The sequence below is a fragment of the Aethalodelphis obliquidens genome, unplaced genomic scaffold, assembly GCF_003676395.1.
Source record: "Aethalodelphis obliquidens isolate GAN/ISIS:26980383/991018 unplaced genomic scaffold, ASM367639v1 scaffold11, whole genome shotgun sequence".
Lineage (NCBI taxonomy): Eukaryota > Metazoa > Chordata > Mammalia > Artiodactyla > Delphinidae > Aethalodelphis > Aethalodelphis obliquidens.
In genome coordinates, this window is record NW_020837955.1 from 34490723 (window position 1) to 34512964 (window position 22242).

Below are 22242 nucleotides of genomic sequence, written 5' to 3' on the forward strand. Positions count from 1 at the left end.
GCAGAAATATAAAGGATCATGAGAGATTACTACAAGCAACTATATGCCAATAAAATGGACAACCTGGAAGAAATGGACACATTCTTAGAAAAGCTCAACCTTCTGAGACTGAAGCAGGAAGAAATAGAAAATATAAACAGATTAATCACAAGCACTGAAATTGAGACTGTGATTAAAAATCTTCCAACAGGGCTTCCCTGGTGGCGCAGTGGTTGAGAGCACACCTGCCGATGCAGGGGACACGGGTTCGTGCCCCGGTCCGGGAATATCCCACATGCCCCGGAGCGGCTAGACCCGTGAGCCATGGACGCTGAGCCTGCACGTCCAGAGCCTGTGCTCCGCAACAGAAGAGGCCACAACAGTGAGAGGCCCGCGTACCGCAAAAAAAAAAAAAAAAATCTTCCAAACAAAAGCCCAGGACCAGATGTCTTCACAGGCGAATTCTATCAAACTTTTAGAGAAAAGCTAACACCAATCCTTCTCAAACTCTTCCAAAATACAGCAATGGGAGGAACACTCCCAAACTCATTCTATGAGGCCACCATCACCCTGATACCAAAACCAGACAAAGATGTCACAGAAAAAGAAAACTACAGGCCAATATCTCTGATGAACATAGATGCAAAAATACTCAACAAAATACTAGCAAACAGAATTCGACAGCACATTAAGAGGATCATACACCATGATCAAGTGGGGTTTATCCCAGGAATGCAAGGATTCTTCAATATATGCAAATCAATCAATATGATACACCATATTAACAAACTGAAGGTTAAAAAACCATATGATAATCTCAATAGATGCAGAAAAGGCTTTTGACAAAATTCAACACCCATTTATGATAAAAACTCTCCAGAAAGTGGGCATAGAGGGAACCTACCTCAACATAATAAAGGTCATATATGACAAACCCACAGGCAACATCGTTCTCAATGGTGAAAAACTGAAACCATTTCCTCTAAGATCAGGAACAAGACAAGGTCGCCCACTCTCACCACTATTATTCAACACAGTTTTGAAAGTTTTAGCCACAGCAATCAGAGAAGAAAAAGAAATAAAAGAAATCCAAATAGGAAAAGAAGAAGTAAAGCTGTCACTGTTTGCAGATAACATGATACTATACACAGAGAATCCTAAAGATGTTACCAGAAAAATACCAGAGCTAATCAAAAAATCAGGTAGAGTAGCAGGACACAAAACTAATGCACAGAAATCTCTTGCATTCTTATACACTAATGATGAAAAATCCAAAAGAGAAATTAAGGAAACAATCTCATTTACCACTGCAACAAAAAGAATAAAATACCTAGGAATAAACCTACCTAAGGCGACAAAAGACCTGTATGCAGAAAACTATAAGACACTGATGAAAGAAATTAAAGATGACACAAACAGATGGAGAGATATACCATGTTCTTGCATTGGAAGAATCAACATTGTGAAAATGACTATACTACACAAAGCAATCTACACATTCAATGCAATCTCTATCAAACTACCAATGACATTTTTCACAGAACTTAGAACAAAAAAATCGCACAATTTGTATAGCAACACAAAAGACCCCAAATAGCCAAAGCAATCTTGAGAAAAACGGAGCTGGAGAAATCAGGCTCCAGGACTTCAGACTATACTACAAAGCTACAGTAATCAAGGGTTTCCCTGGTGGTGCAGAGGTTAAGAATCCACCTGCCAATGCAGGGGATATGGGTTCGGGCCTTGGTCTGGGAAGATCCCACATGCCACAGAGCAACTAAGCCCGTGTGCCACAACTACCGAGCCTGCGCTCTAGAGCTCCTGAGACACAACTACTGAAGCCCGCATGCCTAGAGCCTGTGATCCACAACAAGAACCCCATGCACCACAACGAAGAGTAGCCCCTGCTAGCTGCAACTAGAGAAAGCCCGCGCACAGCAGCGAAGACCCAACACAGCCAGAAATAAAATAAATTAAATAAATAGATTTAAGAAAAAAAAGCTAAAGTAATCAAGACAGTATGGTACTGGCACAAAAACAGAAATATAGTTCAATGGAACAGGATAGAAAGCCCAGAGATAAACTCATGCACATATGGTCACCTTATCTTTGATAAAGGAGGCAAGAGTATACAATGGAGGAAAGATTGCCTCTTCGATAAGTGGTGCTCGGAAAACTGGACAGCTACATGTAAAAGAATGGAATTAGAACACTTCCTAACACCATACATAAAAATAAACTCAAAATGAATTAAAGACCTAAATGTAAGGCCAAACACTATAAAACTCTTAGAGGAAAACATGGGCAGAACACAGACATAAATCACAGCAAGTTCCTCTTTGACCCACATTCTAGAGAAATGGAAATAAAAACAAAAATAAACAATTGGGACCTAATGAAACTTAAAAGCTTTTGCACAGTGAAGGAAACCATAAACAAGATGAAAAGACAACCCTCAGAATGGAAGCAAATGTCTGCAAACAAAGCAATGGGCAAAGGATTAAACTCCAAAATATACACAAGCAGCTCATGCAGCTCAATATGAAAAAAACAAACAACCCAATCCAAAAACGGGCAGAAGGCCTGAACAGACATTTCTCCAAAGAAGATATACAGATGGCCAGCAAACACGTGAGACGATGCTCAACATCACTAATCATTAGAAAAATGCAAATCAAAACTACAATGAGGTATCATCTCACACCGGCTAGAATGGCCATCATCAAAAAATCTACAAACAATAAATGCTGGAGAGGGTGTGGAGAAAAGGGAACCCTCTTGCACTGTTGCTGGGAATGTAGATTGATACAGCCACTATGGAGAACAGTAGGGAGGTTCGTTAGGAAACTAAAAATAGAACTACCATATGACCTAGCAATCCTACTACTGGGCATATACCCTGAGAAAACCATAATTCAAAAAGAGTCATGTACCACAATGTTCATTGCAGCTCTATTTACAATAGCCAGGACATGGAAGCAACCTAAGTGTCCATCGACAGATGAATGGATAAAGAAGATGTGGCACATATATACAATGGAATATTACTCAGCCATAAAAAGAAACGAAATTGAGTTATTTGTAGTGAGGTGGATGGACCTACAGTCTGTCATACAGAGTGAAGTAAGTCAGAAAGAGAAAAACAAACAAATACCGTATGCTAACATATATATATGGAATCTAAAAAAACAAAAAAAAGTTTCTGATGAACCTAGGGGCAGGACAGGAATAAAGACACAGACGTAGAGAATGGACTTGAGGACACGGGGAGGGGGAAGGGTAAGCTGGGACGAAGTGAGAGTGTAACATTGACATATATACACTATCAAATGTAAAGTAGGTAGCTAGTGGGAAGCAGCTGCATAGCACAGGGCGATCAGCTTGGTGCTTTGCCACCACCTAGAGGGGTGGGATAAGGAGGGTGGGAGGGAGGCTCAAGAGGGAGGAGATATGGGGATATACGTATGCATATAGCTGATTCACTTTTTTATACAGCAGAAGCTAACATAACATTGTAAAGCAATTATACTCCAATAAAGATGTTAAAGGAAAAATGAAAAAAAAATTAACTCCCTTTAAATAAACATGTTATTTTATTAAATTTTTTCAAAGACAGTGCTCATGGTAATCCCACTGTCTCTCTCATAAAAAGCTATCAGAGTTAGCCCATTAAATAGGAATTTAGTGAAATACTCATTACGAGATAGCTCTGAGATGAGATTTAAAAGTCAGATATTATTCCTTAGAAAAGGCATATTCTCTATTTCAAATATACTTAGAGATAAGAGGCAGAGAGGACCCAAGATATAATATTGAAAAAATTATTTCAACAAACACATATTACTTTTAGAGTACCAAAAAAAACCCTTAAAAGTAAGTAAAATCTATATTCTGTTTTTTAAGAGAAAAAGAAAGAAAGAAAGGAAACAAAGAAAGAATCCCAGAGATATCAATTGAGCCTGAGATAATATATATAAGCTAAGTTTTTTCTGTATTTCTTTCCAGGGCCAAAGTTCCCTTTTCCTGGTGTGGTGCTTTTACTTATGACTCTTTAGCAACGTAGTACAAAATAAAAACTCTTTGCCTTTGGGAGTGTCACAGATAGACAGTCTCACCTATTTCATTTTCCCATTTCCAGGGGCTGAGATTGTTGAGCTATAGAGACACTGCATTATTGTGTACTAGGAAAAAAAATGTGTATTAATTTATTAGCCTAATATGGCTTAGGGCCCCTCAAACAAGGAATGCAGGAAACCTCAAGTTGATTCATTAGACTTGCACAATGGTGCATGCTATGGGGCACCCTAAAGGAAAAAGACATGGGAGAGCTGGAGGCCATCATGTGTAAGATTAAACGAATCCATCATTCGTGAGTCCGTTACTCTAAATAAGTATAGGAAGTTATCATTTTTTCTTTATAGCAACCTTTCAAATTAGGGCTTTTCTTCCATACAGATCAGCCCGCTGGGCTAAAACATTTATTCAACAGAAACAATTTATACTGTGAATTAACAGGCTGGGATTAGGGTTTATATATTAACCTCTTGAGGTTTGGGTAAGCAGGAGTCAGACTCCCAGAATGTAAAAAGCCCTAAATAACCCGATTAAACTAAGATTCTGGACTGCAAAGCAGAAATCTAATAGATCCAGAATGGAGGTAACTACTGAGGTTCACCTTTCTACTGGGGTCGTGCCTCAGCACCTGCCTGGTCAATCCCTACCTGTGATACTTGTTTTCTTTCTAACAATTGAAAATTACCACCTGTGTTTCAATAGTACCACATGAAAAACACACAAAAAGCAAAATATGAGATATTTTTAGTTAATATATTTTGACATGCTGATAATCTTCTTCTACTATTAAACCAGAAATAAGTTTTAAACTTTCCCCAGTCACAATGCCAGCCATGTTGAACAGGTGTCTGAATGAAATTAAGTTTAATTCTGCATGTTGTTCTTCTACTATCAGAAAAGCAATACCAAAGAAAATGCAGATATACTGTGGTTCCTCTAATTGCTTTTCTAGTAAGTTTCTATCTCAAAACTACCCCTTTTACAACTATAATTATATCCAGGATTCTGTCTTCTTCCCTTTCCCATTACTGATATGTAAGAGAGTTTCTATTACTTCCTTTTATCAAAGAAAGCTTAAGTTTACTTTTTTCCTCCCAGGAAAAGAGGGCAGGATTTAATCAAATTTAATTAAGCATGTGTAAAGCCCTAAATTAATCTTCTTTCATTTTTCTTCTACTTTTCATTTTAAAAGAACTTATCATAACCTGTAATTTTAAAAAGCAGGTATATAGGTATTAGGAAAAGAAAGGAATTTTTTCATTTACAATATTCCACCTTCTAAGAGATTTTTAGATCAAAAAAAAATCATATCAGTGAATATATTTTAAGTATACATACCCCACACTCTGCTACATCTCTATATTTTCCAAAATGAAGAACCTATGACCCAAAGCAAAAAAATAACAGTATTATATCAATCTATCAGAATGAAAATTACCATAAACAACACAAGGACAAAATTAATACTACTAATTGTAAACAGTAAGTTTCATGAATAAAGCAATACATACACGTGCTTTTGTGTTTCGGTTAACGGTTTCATAAACTCCCATGTAAAATTCAGGGTCAAACATATCCTGAATCATGCAACGGAACTTGACAAAACTGTTAGGTTTCAAATAATGAAGGGGAACTTCATTCAATGATGGTACCTTTAACGAAAACGAACAATCAAGTCAAAATATCCTGTGTATAAAACATTAAGTACATATACATAGACATATATATCCAGACTCAAACCGCAATTCCCACACACACACACAAAATCAAGGGAGCCAAATGATCCCAATGGTTAATATAACACAATTGCTAAAAAAAAGTACTTCCTGTGTTCTCGCAAGTTTGTATGATGACATTTGACTATAATGTAAAAGGATGCTTTTCCTTCACAACACTTTCCAATTAGCAGAAAGGCATTTGCTTTGTTGAGTTCCTCTCTTAAAACTCGTACATGTCAACTCTTTTAAAATGAAGGTAATAAAACAAAAGATAATCGAATCTCTCACAACTACCCATTTTTTTCATGGTCAATTACTGCCACCTAGAGGCGCCAATATAGAAGCACTTATTTGCTTGAATTTAAGTTTAAGTTGCAAAAGAGACCAAAAACCTTTTAATACATATGCACTTAAAGCACAGGGCAGTGAACATTAATTTATATATATTTAAACTGTATGTGGATTACTGCTCTACTGTGAGAAACTGCAAGTCTGCCCAACCCTCGCCACCCCTCTCCCCCCCCCAATAGCAATGAGCTCACCCATTTAGGAGCATTATTTTCCTTCAGCTTTTCCTTAAAATACTCAATTACTTTCTTCTCCCAGCCAGGATTAACTCCATTTTGAGCTGAAAGAAAAATATACTGTTCAAAGCTGAAAGTACAATCTATAATAATAGACAATGTTCACACATTAGTTTAGTGTGCACCTTATTGGAAGCACTGAACAAGACACCAGAAGCTGCCCTGTTGGGGGTTTGGATATTACAATCAGGGCGAGGCTGACCCCCTGCAGGCTCTCAGGAGCTAACAATCTCCTGAGGACACCCACAGAATGAGATACGAGACTCCCCAGACAAAGCAGAACAGGAACCATCATTTGAAAAGCAGACTGATCTTTGAAAACATTTTTATACAGATTTTAAAAAATTTTTACAATTACCCTGAAATGAAGAGCAGAGAGTGGTGGTGGTTTTTTTTTTTTTAAGTTTTTATTTGGGAATAATTTCAAACTTTCAAAACGTCACAGTGAAAAATATGTCACAATGATAATTACAAAGAACACCTGTAACCTTGCCCCATTTACTTTATTTGCTTGCTCTCTCTCTCCCACGTATTTTTCTGACTCACCTGAGATTACATTACACACATCATTTATTTTTACCTTTAAATAGTTCAATGTGTTTCCTAAGAATAAGGAGATTATCTTATATAACCACAGTACTTGTTATCAATCTCAGGAAATTCAAAATTGATACAATACATTTTATCTAATCTACCATCCATATTCCAACTTGTCATTTGACCCAACACTATCCTTTATTGCACTTTTTCCACTTCAGTACAGGACCCAGTCTAGAATCACATACTGCTTTTAGCTATCGTGTTTTTTTTAATCTCCTTTATTCTGGAACAGTTCCTCAATCTTTATCTCTTATGACACTGACACTGCAGAATACAAACCCTTTATTAAAAAATAGAAATCTCCTCACTGGGTCTGTCTGACGTTTCCTTATGAGTAGACTGCAGTTACATGTTACCAGTCAGAGTGCTACATAAGGATGCTGTGCCCTTGTAGGTACATCATTTAGAGACAAGATGTCCATCTTCCCCTCATCGATGACGTTAATTTTCATCACCCAAAGTGACAGCCAATTTCTCCACTGTAGTTACTTTCTTCCCCTTACAACTAATAAGCAATCTACAGGAGATACCTCAGACAATTATCATGAAACTTGCCCTGCTCCCAAGATTCAGCATCCATTTTATGCTTCTTGCAATGATGACTGCAAAATCAGAGAAAGGTGTTTTTAATGTCATGTTAAAGAAAACCAGACTTTGAAAAATTATGGGAATTGGTCAAGACCAAAGAGTGAATCATCAACAGAATTAGGAATATATGTTTTCATGAACTAGAACTACCTAACCATAGCTGGTCAGTACTTCCACCATCACACAGGTACCATACTCATCACACAGGTGCTATGGAGATGTGGCGTAAAGGAATTTTGTCTGTATTTGTTGTGGAGCTGATTCTGTTAGAAATACTCATAAAATCCTGCTAACACCATGCTGCAGCAGAGATTCCAAATGCTTTCACTTAACTGAGCAAAGGACAGTTCTTAAAAAGAACTCGTGGAGGTGAAAAACGAGGAAGTGATTCTGATGTGCAATGAGGGTTAAATCTACTACTAGTAAACCAGTCCTCAAAGCTTGGTCCCCAGACTAGCAGTATTAGCACCACCTGAGTGGTTGTTAGGCAAATTCTTCAGCCCATCCAAGACCTACTGAATCAGAAACTCTGGAGGTGAAGTCTAGCGATTCATGTTTTAAAATACCCTTGAGGTGATTCTGATGCACACTAACATTTGAGAACCACTACTCTACTAGACACATGCCAATAAATGATTACTGAATTGGACGGTGGGGGGAGGGGACCAGAATGGGTATTTTTGCTTCTAGTCCAAATGGATGTTTAAAGAAAAGACCTACATGCAGCCATGACTGTGAACACCACTATGCTGACTGCATTTGTGTAAGAAACTTGAATATACCACATCACAGGTGATGAGGCTACATCAAAGAGTGACTGGGAAGCAGTAAGTTACTTCTAAGTAACTTACATGCATACAAAATGTTCTTAAGTAAAGGCCAGCTTACTAATATCTGGTACTGCTGGACAATTAAAGGACTGCAATAGATAATTCCAAAATTATCAAGAGTACAATAACTGGGCTTCCCTGGTGGCACAGTGGTTGAGAATCTGCCTGCTAATGCAGGGGACACGGGTGCGAGCCCTGGTCTGGGAGGATCCCACATGCTGCGGAGCAACTAGGCCCATGAGCCACAACTACTGAGCCTGCGCATCTGGAGCCTGTGCTCCGCAACAAGAAAGGCCACAATCGTGACAGACCCACGCACCGCGATGAAGAGTGGCCCCCGCTTGCCACAACTAGAGAAAGCCCTCGCATAGAAACGAAGACTCAACACAGTAAAAATAAATTAATTAATAAACTCCTACCCCCAACACCTTCTTTAAAAAAAAAAAGAATACAATAACTATCCATTATTTATTAAGCCTACTGTGTGCCCAACACTCTGCCAGGTGCTATCAGGAAATTTAAAATTGAAGGAACTTAAAGCTAAGATAAGCTATGGATAGAATAACAGGCAAAAGCAAAGAAGAGAAACTAACGTAGGTCAAAAAAATCTCAGTGAGGGCTTCTGAAAGAGGTGTTTGAGCCAGGCCTGGGAAGAAGGGTAGAACTGAAACATGTTGAGGTATGAGGGATGGGCATATTCCAGACGTAGAGCACTCTGGGGGAAGAAAGAGTAATGGTAAACCAAGGACAAGGATGGACACTACCAGAAATTCAAATACATGGAGCACAAAGTGCCTGGAAAAGAATAAAGCTACTGAACAAAAGGAAGAGGAGGCCAAACACATCACAGAGTTTTCAATGCCAGGCTACAGATCTGCTCTCTATTCACAAACAATTCACCTTTACATTTCCAGGGTCTAGCAAGGGCCTGGGACATAGCTATCGGAGTTAGAGAAATAAACATTAAATAAGTACAATGTAGAGAAAATAGGTTGTTTCGCAAGACTAGCATCCATTTCCCCTTTTTCTAGTGACAGTGCCTCTTTCTGAGGGAGGAACCACAGCACCGTTACTCCCAGCCCAAGGGTGGACCTGACCTAGACCTCACAGTGGTTCTGATGATCAGTTTAGGGATGCATCAATCAAGGACAATCCTGGGAATAAGGCTTAGTAGCTGGGCTCAACATTATAGGTTATAATCCCGCAGCTGCGTGTGGCCACAGTGACCAAGGTCTGTCTGAAAACTAAGCCATCCCAGAGGAAAGTGGAGTAAAAAGGCTGATTTCTGTAGACACAGTGTGAAGTATTTGGCTGTAATTGAGCCTGACGTTAACCCTCTCAGGAACCGTTACCTGAGACAACGTATTCATCTTCTCTGGTTTAAGCAGAATCGAGTTGGGCCATTTGCAACCAAGAGACCTGCTGAGCACACACATATCACTCTATTATATTTCCCATGAATTCCTGGCCATCTGAATGTGGGCACCACTGCACTCAATCCTGCCCTAGTTTAAGTGGTCAGGGGAACTGAGGAACAAAAAATATATACACTTTCACACTCTCACCAACAGCATATGAGGGTTCTATATAACCTCACCAACACTTGGTCTTGTCAATCTTTTTAATCCTAGTCATTGTGCTGGGTATGCAGTAATATTTCACTGGGGTTTGAATATGCATTTCCCTAAGGACTAGTGATGTACACCTTTTCATATGTTTATTGACCATTCCAATAAATCCTTTTGTGAGGTGCCTGCTTATTAATTTTGCCCATCTTTTAAAAAAATGATTTTGTTGGGAATTCCCTGGCAGTCCAGTGGTTGGGACCCCACGCTCTCACTGCCAATGGCCAGGGTTCACTCCCTGGTTGGGGAACTAAAATCCCACAATCCACGCAGTACGGCCCAAAAAAAAAAAGATTTTGTTGTGGCATCAATGATTTGTACAAATTTTGTGTATTCTGAATGCAAGTCTTTTGTCAGATATATGTAGGGCAAGTATTTTCTCCTAATCTGTAGCTTGCTTTTTGACATTCTTAATGGTGTCCTTTGATGGGAAGTTTTCAATTTTGACGAAGTCCAACTTTTCAATTTTTTCTTTTATGTTTACTGACCCCAAGGTCATAAAGATATTCTCCTGTTTTTCACTTTTCACATTTAAGTCTGTAATCCATATCAAATTAATGTTTTTGATTATAGTGTGACATAGACATCAAGGCTCATTTTTTTCCAAAAAGATATCCATTTGTACCAGCATTATTTAATTAAACAACTTTCTAGCAGTAAATTGCTTTGGCAAACAGAGTAACAATTAACTGCCACACATCTACCAAAGAGAAAATATGCAAAAAATAACCACTCACTAAACATATGCACTCACTAAACCCATGGTCAAAGACAGGAACTTCACTCATACACTGCCAATCTTTCCTGCTATAGAATTAGCAAACTATCATAGTTCCAAGTCCATCAGTGATGAGAAATAGATGTTGTGACTGGGGGAAAGTCTCCTGGTTGGTCCTCAGCAGCAATAAATGATAGATTTTTTTTAAATAAATAAATAAATAAATAAATTGCTTTGGCACTACTGTCAAACTCAACTCATTGTATTTACGTTAATGTATTTCTAGACTTTCTGTTATGTTACACTGATCTAGTTGTCTATCCTTATGCCAATACCATATTGTTTTAATCACTACAGCTTGATAGTCTTAAAATCAGGTAGTTATGTTCTTCATCTTTGTCTTCAAGTCTGTCTTGATTATTCTAGATCCTCAAGTTTTCTAAATAATTTTGAGGAACAACTTGTTGACTTTTATATAAACTCTGCTGAAATTCTGATTAGGTTTATATTGCATAGTATAGATTTGAGGAGAACTGAAATCTTAACAATATCGAGTCTTCCAAGCTATGAACTCTCCCATGGGAGAGAGCATAAGGAAACCTATGTATAAATTCCAAGAGACTCCATCTGTCTTTTCCCCTTATGATCCGGCTGTGTATCCTTACCATGCTGCTTTAATAAATCTTAGCCAGGAGTACAACTACATACTGAGTCATATATGTCATTTTAGTGAATCTCCAAACATACGGTTGGTTTTGGAACCCCCAGCACATAAGTGTATCAATAGTTCATTTCTTTTTTATTGCTGAGTAATATTCCACTGTTCAGCCGAACTACAATTTGTTTCTCCATTCACCTGTTGAAGGACATTTAGATGGTCTCCAACTTTTGATGACTATAAATAAAACCATTATAAACACTTTTTGTGTGAACATAAGCTTTCATTTCTCTAGGGGAAAAACCTAAGAATGCGACAGCTAGGTATATATATATATATATATATGTATGTGTGTATGTATATACACATACATATATATATGTATGTATTATTACGACTATTATTATTACGACTACGACTATTACATTTTAAGATTCTGCCTATTTCCCAGAGTGGCTGTACCATTTTGCATTCTCACCAGCAAGGTATAAGAGATTCAGCTGTTTGCATTCTTACCACTACCTGGTATTGTCAAAATTTTTTAAAAATTTTAGCTCTAGGGCTTCCCTGGTGGCACAGTGGTTGAGAGTCTGCCTGCCGATGCAGGGGACACGGGTTCATGCCCCGGTCCGGGAAGATCCCACATGCCACGAAGCGGCTGGACCCATGAGCCATGGCTGCTGAGCCTGCGTGTCTGGAGCCTGTGCTCTGCGACGGGAGAGGCCACAACAGTGAGAGGCCCGTGTATCACAAAAAAAAAAAAAAAAAAAAAAAATTTTAGCTCTACCAGTAGTTGCGATATCCCATTATGCTTTAAATTTGCATTTCCCTAGTGACTAATGATACTAAATTCTTTTCATGTGGTTATTTGCCATCCTTATATCCTCTCTGGTGAAGTGTCCATTCAAATCTACTTAAATCTTTTGCCCCTTTTTAAACTAGCTTAATAATCATTACATTTTCCTTATATATTCTAGATATGTCCTTTATCTGATATATGATTTTCAGGTATATTCTCTCAGCCTTTCATTTGCCTAACAATGCTTTTGCAAAACAAAGTTTATAATTTTGATGAAGCCCAATTTATCAAATTTTTGTTTTTATGCATTGTGTCTTTGGAATTATGTCTAAGAACTCATAGCCAAACCCTGGGTCATGAAGATCTTCTCTTTATTTCTAAAAGTTTAACAGTTTAAACACTTAGATCTATGACCCATTTTGAGTTTGTTTTTCTATAAGGCATGAGATTTAGGTTGCAAGTAATATTTCTGCATTTAAATGTCTAATTGTTCCAATATCTTAGTTGAAAATAATCTTATTTTTCTATTGAATTGGCTTTTGTATATTTGTCAAAAGACAATTACGGCAACAAGAATGTGCCTTAAAAACATGCTAAGTGAAATAATACAGACAAAAAAGACAAATACTGTATCCACTTATATGAAGTACCTAGAATAAGCAAATGCATAGAGACAAAAAGTAAAACTGAGGTTCCAGGTGGGCAATGGAGGGAGAGTGGACCTGAGAGGAGGGAACTCCATTTTATCTTGAGTGAGTCTGGATAGTAGGTGGCCGTGGTAGACAGAATAATGCACACACACCCCCCGCAAAGATGTCCACATTCTAATCCCCAGAACCTGTGAATATATTGTTACATGGCAAAAGGGAATTTAGGCGGAGCTGACCTTAAAACAGGGAGATTATCTGGGGGGATCCAAGGTAACTACAAGGGTCCTTAAAAGTGGTAGGAGGCAGAAGAGGAAGTTTGAGTAAGAAGATGTGAGAAAAACTTGACCAGCTGTTAGTGGCTTTGAAGATGGAGGGGGGCCACAACCCAAGAAATGTTGGCAAACTCTAGAAGCTGGAAAAAAGACAAGGAAGTAGATTCTCCCCTAGAGCCTCCAGAAAGGAATGCAGTCCTGCTGACAACTTGATCTTATCCCAGTGAGACCCAAATCAGACTTCTGACCTCCAGAAGTGTAAGATAATAAATTTATGTAACAAACGCTGGAGAGGGTGTGGAGAAAAGGGAACCCTCCCACACTGCTGGTGAGAATGAAAGTTGATGCAGCCACTATGGAAAACAGTATGGAGGTTCCTCAAAAAACTAAAAATAGAGTTACCATATGATCCAGCAACCCCGTCCTGGGCATACATATGGACAAAACTATAATTCAGAAAGATACATGAACCCCTATATTCACAGCAGCACTATTCACAATAGCCAAGAAATGGAATCAACCTAAAAGTCCATCGACAGATGAATGGATAAAGAAGATGTGGAACATATATACAATGAAAACTACTTGACTATAAAAAAGAATGAATGCCATTTGCAGCAACATGGATGGACCTAGAGATTATCATACTAAGTGAAGACAGAGAAAGACAACTACCATATGACATCACTTATATGTGGAATCTAAAATATGACACAAATGAACTTACCTACAAAACAGAAACAGACTCATAGAGAACAGACTTGTGGTTGCCAAGGTGGAGGCAGGTGGAGGAGGGATGGATTGGGAGTTTGGGATTAGCAGATGCGAAATAGTATACATAGAATGGATAAACAACAAGGTCCTACTGTATAGCACAGGGAACTATATTCAATATCTTGTGTAAACCATAATGGAAAAGAATATAAAAAAGAATGTGTGTGTGTGTGTATATATATATATATATATATCTGAATCACTTTGCTATACAGCAGAAATTAACACAACATTGTAAATCAACTCTACTGTAATAAAAAAATAAATTTATGTTGTCTTAAGCAACTAAATTTGTGGTAGTCTGTTACAAAAGAAATAGGAAATTAATAGGGTGTTTTTTAAGGAATTGGTCGATTTCATCCAAGTCGTTCAATTTATGCCCAGAGAGCTGTTTGTATTATTCTTTTCGTGTCTGTATTATTCTTTCACATGTCTCTAACAGTATCTCCCATTTCGTTCCTGATGTCAGTAATCTTTGTCTTCCTTTCTTTTTTCTTTGCCAGTCTGAAGATGCATATGAATTTTATTGATCTTTTTGGGTAAAAAAACAACAAAACACCCAACGAGCTTTGGGTTTCATTGATTTTCTTCTGTTTTCAACTTCATTCATTTCTGCTCTATATTATTTCCTTTGTTCTGTATGATTTGGGTCTATTTTGCTCTTCTTTTCTAGTTTCATAAAGTATAAGCTTAAATTATTGGTTTGAGACCTTTCTTCTCTTCTAATAAATGCCCTTGAAGTCTCTCAGTACATCTTTGGCTTATCTCACAAATTTTGATATGTTGTGTTGTCATTTTCCTTTAGTTTAAAATATTTTAAAATTTCCCTTGTGACTTCTTTTTGATCCACAAATTGTTCAGAATGTTATTTTCACAAGTCTGAATTTCTTGTTATCTGTTACTGATTTCTATTCTAATTACATTATGGTCAGAGAACATACTTTGATGATTCCAATTCTCTTAGGTTTGTTAAATATTTGTTTTATGACTTAGGATGCGGTTTACCTTGGTGAATGAATGTTCCATGTGCACTTGAAAAGAATGTATATTCTGCTGTTGTTAAGTAGAGGGTTCTACAATAGTGAGATCTATTTGACTGATGGTGTTCTATATCCTTGCTGCTTTTCTCTCCACTAGTTCTGGTACAGTTCTGAGAAGAGTAGTAGCATGTCCGACTATAATTGCAGACTTGTCTATTTCTCCTTTTAGTTCTGTCAGTTTCTGCTTGTATTTTGAAACTCTTGCTAGGTGTATTTACATTTAGGTCCTCTTGGTGAATTGACTATTTTATCATTATGTAATGCGCCTCTTATTCTTCTTCTCACACAACCTTTCCTAAAAAGAATTTAAAATTTAAAAAGACTCCAATAAAGAGGTAGACACAGGATCCAAGAAACAACAGAATTCATGAACGCAATGGAAAAAAAAAAAATCCCAGTATGAAAACTAAGCAACAAACCTAAAAAGCAACTGACACAAATTAAAGGAGTGATTCAACAGGCTCATTAAAGAACATCCACGAAAAGATAACAGTCTGGAGTAAAAAAATGATGTGAATAAAATGCCAGGAGAACTTAGTGAAAATCATGTCAAAATTCTCTTCAATGGGGAGAAAATGCAATAATACAAACAAATATAAGTAAATTAAATTTTAACATAAGAAAATAAGATACATATATACCTGACATAGCCTCCAAAATACATAAAGCAACAACTTTCAAAACTAAAGAGAAAAAAAATAAAACAGCAATCACAATTAGACTTTTCCACAGCTCTCTCAAAACATAAATTAAGCACAAAACACAAAAACAAATAATATAGCAAAATGAATAAGATAATTAATAAATTCTCTAATAAATATATAAATATCCAAACAGAGAGTGCATTTTTTAAGTACACAGGACATTCACAAAAAGTTCTATGTACTAGCCACAAAGGAAACCTCAATAGATATGAAACATACAATGTTTTCTGACCAAAATGTGACAAGGTAAGAACTCAATAACAAAAGGAAAGCTTAAAACAACTGCATCCTCATGTCCTTGATGATTTAAGAAAAAACAAATAAACTTATACTATTAAAAAATCCTTAGTTTAGAAAGGAATATGGAGTGATAATTATCAAATACTCTTGGATGACAAAGAAACCTGTACAGGTTAATATCTGTGGGCTACTAAAGTGGCGTTTAGGAAGAAAGTTACAGATTTTAACACATTTATCAAATACCAAGAGAGAATGGAAATAGATGAGTTTATTAGCATTCAAGTTAAGAAGCTAAAAAAAGAGCAATAGGGACTTCCCTGGTGGCACAGCGGTTAAGAATCCGCCTGCCAATTCAGAGGACACGGGTTTGAGCCCTGGTCCGGGAAGATCCAACATGCCGCGGAGCAACTAAGTCCGTGCGCCACAACTACTGAGTCTGCGCTCTAGAGCCCGTGAGCCACAACTACTGAGCCCACGTGCCACAACTACTGAAGCCCGCGCGCCTAGAGCCCGCGCTCCACGACAAGAGAAGCCACCGCAATGAGAAGCCTGTGCACCGCAACAAAGAACAGCCCCTGCTCGCCCCAACTAGAGAAAGCCCACACGCAGCAACAAAGACCCAATGCAGCCAAAAAATAAATTAATTTAAAAGAAAAAAAAATTTTAATTAAAAAAGAAGAGCAATAAAACAAACCAAAGAGTAAGAAAGGAAATAAAGCTAAGGGCAGACATCAATGGAATGGAGAACAAAAACACCAATACAAATGATTAATATTAAGACAGACAAATTTTCTGGCACGCCTGTACAGGAGAAAAAGATAAAAAGAAAGAAAGAATAAAATATACAAATAAATAAAAACAACAGGATACAAATAAGACACAGAACTATAAGGAAAAAGTAACAAAACTTTAAAAGGAGAAATGCTATAGATAAATACTAAAAACTATATATAATATCATGAAGTATGAACTAATAATTTTGAAAATTCAGATAAAATGGATGAATTTCTGAAAAAATATAAGTTGCCAAAATTGGCACAAGATTAGAAGACTGAGTTCTTATTTTTATCACAATTTGGTCAAAAAAAAAATTGTAGGTCCAATATCAATGAGAGAAACAAAAGAAACAGTAGCTAATCCTTCCTCCCAATCCCATGAAGTCCCAAGTCCAGAAAATTCTGCAAAGTTTCAGGGCAACTTCACAAAAGATAAAGAAGCAAAACTCCTATATAAACTATTAACTTCTGAATCCAATGGAATATATATTTAAAAAATCATGTTCAAGCAGTACTTTTATCCCAATAATGCACAAGTTTGTTATTAGAAAATCTATTAGTGTAATCCGCCACACTAAAAGATTAAAGAAAAAAAAATGACCTTCTCGGGGGATACAGAACCAAGCATTTGATGAAGTCCAAGACCTATTTTATTATGAAAAACTGTAAATTATGGCTTGATATTAAACCTTGGGGTTTAAGAGAAATGATTTGACCTTGTTCTTAAAAGACTATTCTTAAACCAAAATAATTTAATGACAAGATTGTACTCCAGCTTACTTAGTTTATACATGGTAGTTTGCACCTCTTAATCTCCTACCCCTATCTTGCCACTCCTTCCTTCCTCTTCCCCACTGGTAACCACTAGTTTGCTCTCTATATCCATGTATTTCTTTTTGGTTATATTCAGTAGTTCATTTATTCTGATTTTTAACCTTTCTAACATGATCAGACAAAGCACAAATTATAGTCACAGATAGAATATAAATATTATAAACTTTGGTAATATACAATGACTGACACAAATTGGGTAGAAGCAATGGAGGGCAGTAAAGAGACACTAATTTCCTCAGTGAAAGCCTTGAATTAGTATCTAAAATTGTTGGAGGAAAAAAGAACATGCCTGTAAATCTAAAAGGAAAGCAACAGAAGAATTAAAAATAGTGTAAGTGAGAAACCAGAAGCTTTTTCACTAAGAACGGGAACAAGGTAAGGATGCCCCCTCTCTCACCACTCCTTTTCAACATGGTACTGGAGTCCTAGCTAATGCAGTAAGACAAGGAAGGGAAATAAAGGTATATGGATAGGAAAAGAAAATAATAAAACTCTCTGTTTGCAGACGACATGATTTTCCACATAGAATACCCAAAAGAATCAACCAAAAAAACCCTCCTGGCACTAATAAGCTATTAAAACAAGGTTACAGAATGCAAGGCTAACATACAAAAGTCAATCACTTTTCCTATGTACTCCCAGTGAACAAGTAGAATTTGAAATTAAAAACATAGTATCATTTGTAGTAGCATTCCCCAAAATTAAGTTCTTGGGTATAAATCTAACAAAATATGTATAAGATCTAGAGGAGGAAAGCTACAAAACTCAAAAGAAATCAAAGAAGAACTCAATAAATGGAGAGATAGTCCATGTTCATGGAGAGGAAGACTCAATATTTTTAAGATGTTGGTTTTTCCCAACTTGACCTATACATTCAATGAAATTCCAATCAAATTCCAACAGGTTATTTTGTGCATACTGACAAACTGAATCTGAAGTTATAGAGAGGCAAGTGACCCAGAATGGCCAGCAATAGTGAAGAACAAAGAACAAAGCTGGAGGACAAAGAACCCTTAAAACTCAATAAGAAAATGAACAACCCAATTAAAAAATGCGTCAAAGACCTGAACAGACACCTCACAAAAGAATATATACATTGTGACCACCTAGAGGGGTGGAATAGGGAGGGTGGGAGGGAGACGCAAGAGGGAGGAGATATGTATAGGAGATATGTATAGCTGATTCACTCTGTTATAAAGCAGAAACTAACACACCATTGTCAAGCAATTATACGCCAATAAAGATATATTTTTAAAAAAGAATATATACAGGTGGCAAATAAGCAAAAGATGCACCACATTGTATATCATTAGGGTAATGCAAATTAAAGCAACAATGAGCTACCTCTACACTCCAAAATCCAGAATACTAACAAATGCTGGAGAGGATGTGGAACAAGAGGAACTCTCATTCATTGCTGGAGGGAATGCAAAATAGTACAGCAACTCTGGAAGACAGTTTGGCAGTTTCATATAAAACTAAACATACTCTACCCATACCAATGGCACTCCGTGGTACTTACCCAAAGGAGTTGAAAACTTATGTCCACGAAAACCCTATACACAAATGTTTATAGCAGTTTTTATTTGTAACTGCCAAAACTTAGAAGCAACTAAGATGTCCTCCACTAGGTGAATGGATAAGTAAATTGTGGTATACCCAGACAATGGAATGTAGTGCCAAAAAGAAATGCACTTATCAAGCTAGGAAAACACATGGAGGAAACTTAAATGCATATCACAAGTGAATGGATCCGATCTGAAAAAGCTACATACTATATCATTCCAACTATATAACATTCTGGAAAAGGCAAAAAAAGCTATGGAGACAGTAAAAAACAGATCAGTGGTTGCCAGGGGTTAGAGGGGAGAGGAGAATTAACAGGCAGAGCGCAGAGGATTTTTAGGGCACAGAAACTATCCTGTATGCTGCTATGATGAATGTATGTATGTACATATTATTATACATTTGTCCAAAGCGACAGAATATACACCACCAAGAATGCACCATAATGTAAACTATGGACTTTGGGTGATAATGATGTGTCAGTGTAAGTTCACCAATTATAACAAATGCACCACCCTGGTAGTACATGTTGATAACAGAGGGGAGACTATGCATGTGTGGGGCAGGAGGTATCTGGGAAATCTCTATGTCTTCTGCTCAATTTTGTGGTGAACTTAAAACAGCTCTAAAGAAGTCTTCAAAAATGAGGATGGGGGGAAAAGTACACACTGAGACTCAAATGGAAGTAAAATATGTATTGTTTAGAATAATGGTTGTAAATTATAAATTTTACCAAAGTATAGTAGCTAATGTTTAGTGAACACTTAAAAGACTGTGCCAGGCACTATTCTAAGCACTTTATATGCATTATCTCATTTAATCCTTTTAACAGGCTTAAAAACTGGATTCTCTTATTAGTCCCATTTTATAGATGATAAAATTGAGGTAAAGAAAGGTTAATTAATTTGACATGTTCACACTCAAAGTTAGGAAGTAAGAGGGGCCAAGCAGTGACCTACTACAGAAGTGGTAGGAGTAGTCTACCCTAAGTGCTAGCAATAAGAGATACATTTCCTGCAGAGAATTTAAAAATAATAAAACCAACTAAAATTCATTCTGCTTCTACCATCACTCTGAATTGGCAATTCTAAACCATGTCAGTGATAAAATATTCTTCCTTGGAAAATCTTTTGTTGGTATTAATCCCAAACAATTGTGGGAACTAAACTAAAACTACTGCTGAGTTTTAGTAATATATGTGGTAGTGTCAAATTAGCACATTTTTACTACTTAACCTTTAATGAATATTGCATTCTACATAGAAGGTAATTTGAAGAATCCTCAGTTACACACTTGGCTCCCAACAGACACAGCTACATGAATATGTCTGGATAGTAAATTTCTCAGTGGTACAGAACAGTCCAAATTTGGTTAGAGCAGTTAGTATCCACCAAGCCCTGTGGTACTCTAGAGTCCTACATGTATACAAAAGATTTTAAATAAACAAACAATAACCCAGTGATTGTAAAGATGAAGAAGGAGAACTTGAGTTACTTCAATTCTATCTTCCATGGGACAACTTGTTGGAATTGTTATTTGTGTTTAATAAATCAGTGAAACAGTGAGAAGTGAGAGGTGCAGTAGGTGCAAATTTTACTCATACATGAAAATTTTACTGAATCTGAATCATATCTTAAAATTGAAATGTATTCTTCTTAAATGGCTATTTGTTTTAAAGCTAAAGAATGAATTATGAAAATATGTTAGTAACATCAGTGGAAAGATTTGGTATCTCTCTAATTTGTGTCTTTTGCAGATGTTTCAGTTTTATCAAAATTCACTTATTAGTCATCAGACAATTCTTTATATAAAATATTATAATATCAAACTATAACTAAAAGACCAAAATTCAAACTATTAGGTAGGTATAAACACTACCAAGTAAACAGTTGAGTTTTGTCTGCTGAAACTTGCTAATACAAAGAATTCATTAATTATACAATTAATACAAACTTATTCAAATCTAAAGTGTGGTACCCATACGACATGAAACAACATCAACATAACAGAACTCAACAACAAAAAATTCTAAAATGGGCAGGGAGAAATTGATAGAAGCAATGTCTAGATCTATTTTGAAAATATGTAATTACCTTAAGCACTGCATATAGCTTTATTTCATGATTATTACTGAAAATAATTCTGTAGTATAAAGAAGGGAGATATTAAAAAATGATTATAGACAAATATCCTGGGTATGGCCCTGTAGTTAAGCAGCAGTCTGGCTCTAGAATCTGTAATCTTTTTTGTTTTGTTTTTTGTTTTAACATCTTTATTAGAGTATAATTGCTTTACAATGGTGTGTTAGTTTCTGCTTTATAACAAAGTGAATCAGCTATACATATAAATATATCCCCATATCTCCTCCCTCTTGCGTCTCCCTCCCACCCTCCCTATCCCATAGAATCTGTAATCTTTACTATTCTCCATTACCAAAAGAACTAAACGCACTACACATTCAATGCAATCCCTATCAAAATGCCAAGTGCCTTTTTTTTGCAGCAATGACAGACTGATCCTAAATTCATATGGAAATACAAGGGATTCTGAAAAGCCAAAACGATCTTTAAAAAAAAAAAACAAATTTGGAGGACTCACATATCACTTCAAAACTTACTACAGGGCTTCCCTGGTGGCGCAGTGGTTGAGAATCTGCCTGCAAATGCAGGGGACACGGGTTCGAGCCCTGGTCTGGGAAGATCCCACATGCCGCGGAGCAACTAGGCCTGTGAGCCACAACTACTGAGCCTGCGCGTCTGGAGCCTGTGCTCCGCAACGAGAGGCCGCGACAGTGAAGAGGCCGGCGCACCACGATGAAGAGTGGCCCCCGCTTGCCGCAACTGGAGAAAGCCCTTGCAAAGTAAACGAAGACCCAACACAGCCAAAAATTAAAATAAAGAATTATTCTGCAAAAAAAAAATAAAAACAACTTACTACAAACCTACAGTAATCAAGACAACATAGTACTGGCAGAAGGGTAAACATATAGATCAACAGAATGAAATTGAGAGTTCAGAAATAAAGCTATACATCTATGGTCAAATGATACACACACACACATTTTTTAAACAAAGTTGCCAAACCCATTCAGTGGGGGAAGAATAGTTTTTTCAACAAACAGTGCTGTGGGGCTTCCAGACTGGTGAACACAACCACATACTGAAAGGGTAGCACACCCAAGTTCCATGGAGACAGAAGCTCTTCCACAAGGGA

General features: G+C 36.9%; 1 protein-coding gene across 3 annotated transcripts in view; it reads right to left on the reverse strand.

Moving 5' to 3' along the window:
• MCMBP (minichromosome maintenance complex binding protein) overlaps positions 1-22242 on the reverse strand; it is a 67593-nt gene that overhangs the window by 39693 nt on the left and 5658 nt on the right. For all 3 annotated transcript variants that reach the window (XM_027112783.1, XM_027112781.1, XM_027112780.1), the window contains exons 2-4: positions 6314-6399; positions 5565-5705; positions 5392-5433 (exon numbers count right to left, since the gene is read on the reverse strand). In XM_027112783.1, the coding sequence (XP_026968584.1) occupies positions 5392-5433; positions 5565-5705; positions 6314-6399 (269 nt within the window). The remainder of the gene's footprint in view (positions 1-5391; positions 5434-5564; positions 5706-6313; positions 6400-22242) is intronic.